At 38.7% G+C, this 11604-nt stretch overlaps 2 protein-coding genes across 2 annotated transcripts; one reads left to right on the top strand and one right to left on the bottom strand.

The window, feature by feature from the left end:
- Positions 1–377: 377 nt before the first annotated feature.
- On the top strand, positions 378–2624 carry LOC103446441 (epoxide hydrolase 3-like). Its single transcript, XM_070806557.1, is given in 5 exon segments — positions 378–573; positions 689–903; positions 1610–1777; positions 1865–2120; positions 2203–2624. Coding segments are annotated over 5 exon segments (972 nt in total). The 5' UTR covers positions 378–503; the 3' UTR covers positions 2466–2624.
- Positions 2625–3264: 640 nt separating this feature from the next.
- On the bottom strand, positions 3265–10073 carry LOC103446440 (wings apart-like protein 1). Its single transcript, XM_008385557.4, has 12 exons — positions 9194–10073; positions 8497–8596; positions 7966–8305; positions 7487–7599; positions 6657–6782; positions 6375–6468; positions 5576–6297; positions 4906–5171; positions 4194–4341; positions 3985–4082; positions 3823–3904; positions 3265–3641 (listed from the first exon to the last, which is right to left on the bottom strand). Exons 1-12 carry the CDS (start codon positions 9721–9723, stop codon positions 3558–3560), a joined length of 2703 nt encoding a protein of 900 aa, XP_008383779.1. The 5' UTR covers positions 9724–10073; the 3' UTR covers positions 3265–3557.
- Positions 10074–11604: the final 1531 nt, after the last annotated feature.

Here is an 11604-nt window from a genome sequence, read left to right as displayed (position 1 = left end):
TCTGCTGTCCCTTCCTGTATGTCTTAATCTCTTCAAATTACAGCAAAACTTGCTCAAAACCCAAAAGGGTATTTAGTTTTCACCCGTTTTAATACTTAAATTTCCGGTACTCGAACAAAAGGATAATATTAAATCAAATTAATACGTCACCTGAAAATATTCAAAAATCTGAGGGTTTCGCTGGTTAGATATATTCGGATAACCAACTCGCCGGACAAAAGCAAGAGAGTCGAGGCATTTAAAGGGCTTGTAAAATTTGAAAAGATCCCGCCTTTTTCAGGCGATCGTAAACTCGCTGAGTCAATTCGGTCTGCCGCGCGCGAGATCAGGGTATGTCAGTCTTGTGCGAGAAAAGCAGCCGCTTTTTTTAGTTTTTCAGATACTGCGTGAAAGCGACATGTCGTTTTGGATAAACAGTCAACGTCAACTGACTGGTATTTTCTCTTTCATTAATTTGTCTTGTCTTTTTCGTACACACTGTCTTGTCTGAAAAACCACCTGAAATGGAGCAAATCCGGCACAAGTACATAACCGTACAAGGCCTCAAGCTCCACGTCGCCGACATCGGAACAGGTCAGATTATCTTCCTCCCCACTTCCTCTCGCGCACACCATTTATTATTTTTAATAAAATCGAACACAAACGCAATCGATCGATCGCCGTCTTCTTTTTTTTTTGTTTTTCATAGGCTCCAATGTGGTCGTGTTCCTGCACGGTTTCCCGGAAATTTGGTACTCGTGGCGGCACCAGATGATTGCGGTAGCCGACGCCGGCTTCCGGGCCATCGCTCCCGACTACCGCGGATACGGACTATCCGACCCGCCTCCCCAATCCGAGAAGACCTCGTACCGTGACCTCGCCAGTGACATCCTTGGAATTCTTGATTTCCTTGCTATTCCCAAGGTACTTGTTTGAAAGAATCCTTGTCTCCGGATTCTTCTCCCTAATTATTAATTCCGATTAATTTGCTTAATTACACAAGTCTTTCTCCCTTTTGTTTTGGTAGAAGTTAAAACAAACTTACGGACAACAAGATGTCATTGTTATGCATGTCGGCAAATAATTAGTTTCGAATGCGATTGCAGTGGCATCTCCAAAATATTTCTTGTCATTAGTACTAATTTGTTCAAAAGAAAGTTAATTCATTGTTAATGGATTCTTTTTTTTCTTTTTAAATTTAGTAATTGAAGGGAGCATATGTGAAAGAATAGGATTAAAAACGAGATTATCTAAGGTAAAATAGGAGTGGCTGTAATTGAAGATAAGATGTGAGAAAATCGGTTAAGGTGAATTTGACACGTGAAACAAAGACCTATAGGAGCATGGATGCTCTGATTAGAAGATGTGCTTATGAGACAAGGGTGAGGAAGACCTAGGAAGATTTGAAAAGAGACTCTAAAAAAAGATATGGAGAGTACAACTAACGGAAGACTTGATGCAAAACCAAGGGGAGTGGCGTACTAGGATTCATACAGCCAACTCCACTTAGTGGAATAAAGCTTTGTTGTTGTAATTGGAGTAGGGATCCGTAGTATCACTACACATAAGAGCTAGTTGGTAACTGTATTCAAGATTTAAGGCTCTAAAAATTGTATTCAAATATGCATAGGTTTTCCTAATTGCAAAAGATTTTGGAGTTGGGGTGGCGACATTATTTTCCCTTCTGCACGCGGAGAGGGTCTTAGGCGTTGTAACGATGGGAGCGCCAATCATGCCACCAGGCCCTCGTAGAATCGATAAATCTCTCCCAGAAGGTCTCTACATTTCAAGATGGCAGGTGTGCATTTACCTTGTTATATGTTCTATACTTTTGCAAGCATGATTTGCTTGCGAGTTTTGCAACTAACTGTTACCTCTGTTGCAGGAACCTGGACGGGCAGAGGCTGATTTTGGGCGCCTTGATGCAAAAACAGTTGTTCGTAATGTTTACATCCTGTTCTCCAGAAGCGAAATACCAATAGCTGCAGAAGACCAGGAGATTATGGACCTCGTGGATCCATCTACGCCTCTTCCCCCTTGGTTCAGTGAGCAAGATCTTGCAGCATATGGAGCTTTGTATGAGAAATCAGGTTTCGGAACAGCGCTGCAAGTTCCATACAGGTAATGCAGTTGATCAAGTGGTTTATGCTGTCACATACTCTTTAACTGTTGATGAAAACTAACTAATGTGAAACGAACGATCGCACCTAGCATTCTACCAAGCTGTATCAGATCCAGTAGTTAAAGCTCCGGCACTTCTTATACGGGGAGGCAAGGATTATTCGAACAAATTTCCAGGGATAGAGGATTACATAAACAGTGGAAAGGTCAAAGAGTTTGCCCCTAATTCAGAGATTGTATTTCTTCCCCAAGGAACGCATTTTGTTCAAGAACAGTTGCCTGACGAGGTCAATCAGCTGATCCTCACCTTCCTCCGAAAGCACATTTCGAACACTGATGCTTTGCTTGAAGATGGCCAGAGATGAAATCTTATGCAGAAGGCAAACTTTGTAATTCTCTTGCGGCTTGTAATGTTTCTCGTTCCATCCTTATAAACCCAACTCGGAGAATTGAAGCACACAACTCTAGCCAATTTGGTTAAATTAAGGTCCACATAAAGTCACTGAATTTAAGTTCTTGTACAATTTGAGAAGTCCTACTTATAAACCCAAGCGTTTCGGAATTAATGTTAACGATGCAAAGTGGAGCCGATCTTAATTCAGCTGCGAAAGCGAAAATACAATAATAAAAATTAAATGGCCACCTACAATTAGATTGAGACCACAAATGGTGAGTGACCACAATTTTCGTAGACCGCAGGATTTAGATAACATTATACTTATTATTGGGACGACAAAAAGAAAAGGCTTAAATATCAAAATGTTTTGTGTTCTACCTGTTGGCTAATTTGTCCTTGTATTTTCAATTTGGCCAATTTGGTCTCTGGGTTTACATCTGTTACCAAATTCAAGACAATCTATTAAAAGACAATTAAAATTGACATGTCGTAAATCACATAATACTCAAGTGAATCAAATGAAACATGAATTTCTAAAGATAGGCACCGTATTATGTTTTTGTCCTCTCACGTGCTTGACATATGTCAATTTTACCGGTCATTTAATGGAATGTCTTGAATTGGCTAACAGATATAAAAACAGGGACCAATTTGGCCAAATTGAAAACACGGGAACTAAATTGGTTGACAGAGTAAACCACAATGACCATTTTGACATTTAAGCCAAAAGAAAAAATAATGGGCAAAACAAAAGGAATAAATGTTAATTACAAGGAAAGCAAGACATTTTCATTAAGCTATTATTCTTCGTATACAAGTATGGTCTCTGACCTACTTAAAAATGGTGGGACAAGAAAAAAGGAGACAAAAGAATAGCGTGACAGAGGGAAGGAAGACCAAAACCTAAAAAAAATACAAAGCAAACAGGCCTGCCTGCAGTCAGCTAAACATGGCGTGCACCTGAATCCAGGCTCGGTGAGCGTCGTGGAGATGGGTAAGCAACCATTTTTCTAAAAGGAAAGCCAAATCTGTACAGGATTCTCGTCCATCTCTCAAGCTCTCACCGTATCCTACATGATTCAATTACTTCGCTCACAGCTTTATGCGTCTCGGGCGATATCATGTTTAGCGTCAAATGGAATGCCTGAGGAAGAAATCATAGATATATATAATCACATAAGAGCAACTATAACTTTCCGTCAGTTAACAAACTACGTGCACCAATTTTTTGATGTTTCAATTCTAGCATAACTTGGCATCGACAAATTTCGTTCTGTTAAGCTCTAACATCATATATATCATGGTTTAGAACTTAATACACATACCACAAATCTGTCCAACACAGGTACTAGGATAGCCAGGTTGCGGTCTGGGAGACAGTCAGAAATTGCATCACGTATGCTCTTACTGAGGACAGCAAACAAATTCAGATGAGAATACGCACAACGATGTGCTTGATAAACAGGAAAGAGAGCAAACAAACCTACCTCTCAGTTGAAAGAAACGCTAGAAGCAGGGCAGAATAAGCTTCTACTATCATTTTCTCTGCTTCCTGTTCTCCTTGTAAGACAGCTGCCTCATCAGTCTGAAGGCGAAGTGGTAAAATCATTAGGAGGCAGGCACTTGTGTTTTCAAGAAATCACAACTTAAACAACAAAACTGAAATTTCCATAGTCAACAAGAACATGTCACTCACTGGTAAAACCATTTCTTCTCCACCTCCCTCGCCTGCACCTTGGTTGGCTAGAAAGATAGAGCAGATTAGCAGAATTAGATCCTTGCGACTCTCCTCTTTAAACCCTTCCGAACTAGGTAAGTGAACACTAGCTGCTGCAAGACGCGATCTGGATGAAAAGCAAGTTTCTTAAATTTACGAGCATGACAGTCCTAATGCGGCAGAATGATTTATAAAGAATTGGAAACTAAGACTAGTTAATCCACAGCACAAGCACTACGATTACAATATAGCAACTTTCACTGACTAAATTTTTTTTGTATCTACAAGTTGTTTAATGGGAGCATTCCCTTCCATAACCCTGCCATTATTTCCACACAGATGTAAACAAAAATATTGGACAAATTCTTGTACAGACCCCTCACCCTATCTATACAATTATTCAAAACTGGCCTAACAGTAATGTATTCATGCATATTATTCCAGATACTTTAAAAGGAGCATCTCTGATACACCAAATTAAGAAGCAATTTGGACTCTATAAGAATAGAATGTGGAAGACATTTTCACTCTCTCAACGATACCACTTCATTGGAGCTAAAAAATTGAGCTAAAAAATTGAATGTGGTAACTTGTTCTCTTGATTGAACTATAAATTGAGCTAAAAAATGGAGGTCGGTTGTTAAAATGAGAATGTATAAACAGATGGACAAAAAATGAGATGGAAAGTAACCTGTTTTGGCCATTTTTCTCCACTAAGTTCACAAGCAGGCCTAAAATAGCAACAAGAAAGTCCAGCTCTTGATCAGTGAGACGTTTATCATTCTGATGGTCAAGTTCAATGCTGGAAGTATTCTCACTTCTCTCGCTGAAGGGAGACGATAATGAGTTGAAAGATGGAAAGTGGTTGGCAATCAAGGAAGACAAGGTTTCCAGTCCTCCATAGGCAGCAATTTGCTGACACCCAACAGGATTATCATTTGCTAAGTTCATCAGAACCTGCCAAGAAAAATTTTTATGAGTCCGCACAGTTTAATGGCTTTTTCTGTGTTCCAACACACTGCATGGATGATGGGATTTTGATTCATTGAAAAGGCGGTCTTCCATTAATATGAGTAGCCAAAATCATCAAACAGCTGATGAGTATTAATAAACACAAAAGTTACACTGGAAAAATCACTGAACAAGTCATAGTTGAGAGTTGATAGTAGACCATGATAACAGTAAACAGTAACTAATGAATCTAAAAATAAACCCTGCATCTGATCAAGAGAACAAAAAAGACTACATTGTACACCAGTAACACCACCGCCCCATCCTCAACTGCATAGATTTTGACAGGAAGAGCCACAAAAGTTCAATGTGATGTGAAAAAGGTTTAATATAGTGGACTGCCGAATTACCTTGACAGCAGTAAGAAGGCAGTCAGCTACAATACTGGAACCTTCTCTGCTAACAGCACCTGAACAGGTTGTCTCTTGTGTCTGATGGTTTTCTCCATTACTTGATGCTTCTTGGCTCATAATAAGCTGCAATTGACAAATGTCATCAATTTCTCTGTATGCTGTCGCATTCTCCTGCGAAAGAGAGAACTTTTTCTTGCCAGATAACTTGTCCCACTTAGAAGGTTTATAATCATTTTCATCAAATGCAAAAGGATCTTGACTCTCCTGTGAAAGATCAGTTTTGGAGTCTTGGGAAATATAGGATCTCTGACTGAGATCAGCATCCATCCTGGAATCTTCGCTAAATGCGAAAGGATCTTGACTCTCTTCTGAAAGATCAATTTTGGAGTTGTCAAAGTTAGAGGATCGCCGTCTGAGACCAGCATTCTTCGTGGTAAGATTGCTAAATTTACTGATTCCACTGCTTACATGGCTTGATACACCATTGGAAGAACCATTTCTAGAAGAATTGAGTCTTGTCTTCAATGAATAAGCATCAGCCATGGAGGTGCTGGTAGTTTCCGAACTGGATATAGTATACACTGAGCAAGGCGTTGACATTACCTGATTGCTCTGACATATATCAGATCTCTTCTTAGAAACATGTTCAACCCCATTAGAGAGACTATAAGACTTTTCGTCATTAGAGGCAGATGAGGAACTTTCCTGTAGATAAAGCCCTAGAAAACAATACCATTAATTATCAGAAAGCCAAAAAGATTAAGAATCAAACGTAACTCCAAAAACTAATAGTTACCTGATAGAATATTGATGGCACTTATAACAAGTTCTGTAAAAGACATAGGAATTGCCATGGGATCCAACTTCCTTTTCATTTCTAGCAAATGGCTCTGTTTAGAAAACATGGATGTGGAGATTTATTACCCCTTTCAATAGTTAACAATAATCCAACATCATAATGCAGTATGATTTTTACAAACTAAAAAGGAGAAGATAAGCGTGAGAGAGATACAGAGACAGACAGACCAACGGACAGAGGAGGGAGGGACAGAGAGGGAGTAAATCACAGTAAAATTACCTGATTCTCTTTACTTAGGAATGTCGCATTTTCCATGATCTTCAAACATTTCAAAAGAAGAACCAGGCTCCGCACCATGTCGATTTCCTTTTCCCAAATAGAATGTGAGCTATCTTTTAGCCAACCCTGCATATTAGTTTCTTCTGCTTAAAAAGGCAATTTCCCCAATAACAATTGAGTACCATATAGACCCCAGGTTTCAAATGAAAAACCAACAAAGTATATAAGGAAATAGTTATATTGTGAGTCGTGACTATGGTTCGTTACCAACTTATCACAACTCAACATTCATGATGTGCATGTAATAAAGAAATAAAACAAGTGTGGTTATATCCACATACCTCTTTTTATGTTCCACACACCTCTCAATTTCCGGCCATCAGATGGAATGAATTGAAGAATATCAAAGGACAGAATTTAACAAGGTTGTGTGGGAGGTAAAAAGGGATGTGTGGATAGCACCACCATAAACAAATTGTTCAAAAGCAGACATAAATTCCATAAATTCATGATTGAGAAGTGATATTGTTAGCATGCAAAACCACTCATGTTACTCCAAGAAGAAAATCAGGAACTACAATGAACAATAAAGAAGATGATGCTATCAAATAGATAACTGCCCAATTATTACTATAATGTGTAGTCAGTGTTGCTCATAAACTAAAGAAGCATATAGGTGAAGAAACAGAAGAAACTTGTGAACCTAATACAAGTAAGGCTGCTCACTATCATTTTGGTTCTTTACCATGGCATGCATTATTTTTTCACAGAATGTAAGTTCTGATATGATGAAACAGACAATGAGATCAAACAAACATACAGGTTCACACCTCCATATTGGAATGGCAACCCATGGTCACCTCAAATACAGCATCAAGACCTCCAAGCTCTCGTAATTTTTCCTTAAAGTTGCACCCCAACTTCCTTACTGCGCCAGTGGTTTCTGAAAGTGCAGGCGAAGACAAACAAAACAATCAGGAATAAATAAAAGGACGAAAATGAAAAATAATAAGGATGTAAAACAAAACAAAACATGATAGTTACCTACTCATCCCAACCCAGGATTAAAGAAGAATTATTTGAAAATCTATTGCATAGTCATCAGAACATAGTAAATTATAATGCACAGTTGATGTTTTAACACAAATGAAATAGTTCAAGCAACCATGTGGTGTTCTACATTGTGCATAATCTCATGCCTAAATTAAACATTAAATACAATCTTATGAATGCTTGAGATCCTGACTAAATTAAACATAGCAATGTGCATCATAACCAAAAAACCATCAGCTTCAACACAGAAACAGACCTTCAAGAGAAATAGTAGATAAGCAAGCTTTCTCAATAGTCAGCAAAGCTATCCATTTTGGGCATAACTCCGGCTTTTCCATTCCTCCATCATCCGCACAACTCGGCTTCAAGTCCTTGCAACCTACAAGAATTTCTTGAACTTTGGAAAAGATAGCGGCAGAGCTGGAGTCCAATCTTTTTGTCGTACACTGAGAGATGTCAGCACCGATACGCAATGCTAGAAGCTTACGTCCAATTTTTGGTACTTTATCTTCAGTGGTGTTTGAGACAATTGGTTTGCAAAACCTAATCAAAAAATTAATACAGTTTGGTGATTCCAGAAGATGATCATCCTGACCCTGCAAAAGTGAAAGATGACAATCCCTTAGGTTTACTACTAAGAAAAAAATAAACTTAATTGTATGTGCTCTTGAAAAATCACAGACTCACAGCAGACATGAGTCGTGCACAAGAAAACTTCATGAAAGGTACTGATAATGATAAAAACTTCAAGTTAGAATCATCACTTTTCGAATACTAAATGACTTACATCACTTGTCAAAACATAGAAAATAGTTGCAGCAGCCAGATTGCTGGGTGAATCATCAAAGCTGAGACCCATTATAGCCTCTATTATTGTTTTTGCCATCCTGAAACGAAGGGACTACCGATCAATTTATAACCCATAAAACAACACACAACAATTTTGATAGAAACAAGGAGTAAGCAAAAACTTGATAAACAACAATATCGTAGGCAATCATTACACAGTGTCACAATATTGGGAATAAATGGCCCCCAACGAAGATGCAAATACACTTGATAATTTGAAATGAAAAATTAGCAGTCAAATCAAATTTTCTATTGCACTATCATGTAACCTCGGATACATTCAACACAGCTAGGCATCCACATACCAGTAAACAAAATTCGAATAAAAACCATGCATCTCTAACCACAGATCTCCAAAACCTCAATGTAAAGTTGTAAACTCGAAATGCAATCAAGGTTTACTTAAAATACACACCACCACACTCTCCAAATCCACATACCTATCAAGAACTACTTATAATTCCAAACCCTCACATACCCAAAATTCAAATATCCATGAGAAAAAAAGGACTTAAAACTAACATTTCCAATTCCCCACCAAGAAATTCTTGATATTTCACAAAACCCCATTTCAAAAATTGGATTTTTATATCCAAGAACCAATGAAGAAGTAGTTTAAAGTCGGCCTAACTTACCCCTGAGTCCTGAGAAGCCGCCTCTGCTGCGCCGTCCCACAAATAGACAGCAATGAGAGCAAGCTAGCCCTTCTGATCCGAACCGGCTGACCCTTCCGGAGCCCATCCAAAGCGAAATTGACCTCGTCCACGTGCTCCATCATCTCTCCAAACTCCTGGGCCTCCATCAAAGTCGAAGTCGCAAGAATTGACGGCGGCAGTGGCGGCCTGCAGGAGTTCTTTCCCACCACCTCCTTCCGAGTCTTGGCTTTCTTGGAACGCCCCGCGACGACGCCGTCCAGCGGAAAGCGCTTCAAGGAGTCGTCCTTGGTGACGTAGGGGTCCGAATCGAAATGGGCCCACCCGGAAGACGAGTCCTCCTGAGACGAGAAATTGAAAGGGTCGCTGCTTTCTTGCGGCTGCGACAGGGAAAATCCGAAGGGATCGCTGCCGACATCGTCGTCGTCGTGAACGGCGTCGTTTAGCTCTGTGTCGGAATAAGTACTGGGAATGCCCCCTCCCTTGCGACGGCCGTACGTTCTCACGATCATCTTGGTAAACGGCGGCGTTTTGGGTTTGGGTGGGTTCCTTCCTCTGCGTTATCGGTTCGGGATGGGCATGTCTGAACAAAAATGGACAAGGGTTTTGTTCTGGGGGATTCAAGATTTGAAATTGAAGGGCAAAATTGGAAAATTGCAGGCCTGGAAGACTGTACTTCAGCTGCTGAAGAAGAAGAAGGAGGTCTTGTGCCAAAATTGAGGAGAGAGAAACTGGGTCGAGGAGGAGAGAGAAAGAGATAGAGAGATTGGGGTTTTAGGTTTGGCTGTCGATTTGATTTGGTTTTGGTTTTCAACTGCTTGGGCTGCCCTTGTTTGCAAAATTCTGTGCCCTTTTCCTCTCCTTTGTCCAATCACATTTTTCTTGATTATATATAACTAAGGGTACTTTCGTCATTTAACATATTTTGGGATTTAAATCAAATCATAACAATGGGATAGAAGTGATGGCTAAGAGGAAATCTAGCTTTGGGTTTAGCCTGTGGACAGGGAACTAAACCAACCCAATCCCCTCCCAAACTAGCTCCAGCCCATTCAGGCAATTGGGCTTAAAGGGGGAGCCTGTGGGAGAGGGCAGGAGTCCAAGCCTGAGCGTATGAGGGGGATTAATGCAAGGTTGACATTAGCCACGTTATAAAAATTTTTACATCAAACACGTGCATAACATGCGCGTGTCGGGGCACGTCTCCTACGTGTTTTCAGATGTTGGGACCCGCATGTCAACGCCATGCAGTTACCTTTGAATCTAGACCGTTGATTTCCATATCAACGGTCCAGGTTTTTAGGCTTTAAAAATTAAAAAGAAAAAAATGGAAACAAAAAAACAAAAATGTTATGGTGGGCCACGTGTCACATTATGGATTGTTGGATTTCAATTTTTTTTGTAATCCAACAATCCAGATTAATTAAGTTAATAAACTTTTAAAAAAAAATTAAAGATCCAAAAAGTTTTTTAAAAAATTAAAAAATTATAATTTTTTTCTATAAATACCTTATCATTTTCTCCCACTTTACACCACATTTCAATATTTTCAACGATTCTAAACAATTAAGAGTATGCCACGCGATGTAATTGGTTAAATTTTTTATCATAATCTATCTACAAAAATTTTACTTTCGGATAATGACACATGTCGTGACGAGATTGGTTAAAAATCTTATTTGAAATTTAAAATAAATTTTATTATTTTATAAAATAAAAAATACTAATATTTTATTGCCTATTATCATGGCTATTCAATTTAAGGGTGGAGATGCAAAAGGCAATTACTGTTCATTAAAGGCAGTCACTATTCAGTGGAGGGGATTCAATTGCCATGGGGGGCCTTCCTACACTGGAAATGCTCTTATTGAAAATATAATTTAAGATTTTTTTTTTTTTTAGTACGAGCGATATTTTATACTAAAAAATAGTTTGGATTCGACATGTAGTGGATTAAAGATAAATGTTTTAATCACCATAACGATTTACTACTTACTTTGGCAGCATGGTTATGTTTTATTTGGATAAAAAAAATTCGTAACTACTATAATTACATGTGTCAAACCGTGTCACAAGAAAGTGCTTAATTATGCTTTGTCACTTTCTAATTGCTTAGTTTGCTACTTGTTTTTCAAAGGAGGATATGATTCAAAACTTCCCTAATTTGCCTCAATCCCCTGCTTCTTCCATAATTGGGATTGGGAGTGGGAAGCATTGGAAACTCTAATTTCTTGTTCGAAGCCTTTTTTTTTTTTTTTTTTTTTTGTCTTAGCGGAGTGAGGTAAATTAGGGAAGCATTGGAAACTCTAATTTCCTTGTAAAATTAAAAATTTATTGAGTTGCTACTTGTTATAGCGCTTTGCTTCTAATTATTCAAAATAATCAAGTGACTT

The sequence above is a fragment of the Malus domestica genome, chromosome 10 (assembly GCF_042453785.1).
Source record: "Malus domestica chromosome 10, GDT2T_hap1".
Classification (NCBI taxonomy): domain Eukaryota; kingdom Viridiplantae; phylum Streptophyta; class Magnoliopsida; order Rosales; family Rosaceae; genus Malus; species Malus domestica.
The sequence above is the reverse complement of the archived record's forward strand: the minus strand, read 5'-3'. Positions and strand labels throughout refer to the sequence as shown.

Bases quoted from the DNA above. Each gene is read 5' to 3' on its own strand.
- LOC103446440 (XM_008385557.4), bottom strand. From the start codon at position 9,723: ATGATCGTGAGAACGTACGGCCGTCGCAAGGGAGGGGGCATTCCCAGT. The intron at 8,306-8,496 runs GTAAGTCATTTA...TCACTTTTGCAG, and splicing joins TCTATGTTTTGACAAGTGAT to GGTCAGGATGATCATCTTCT. The intron at 6,298-6,374 runs GTAACTATTAGT...ATTGTTTTCTAG, and splicing joins TGCCATCAATATTCTATCAG to GGCTTTATCTACAGGAAAGT.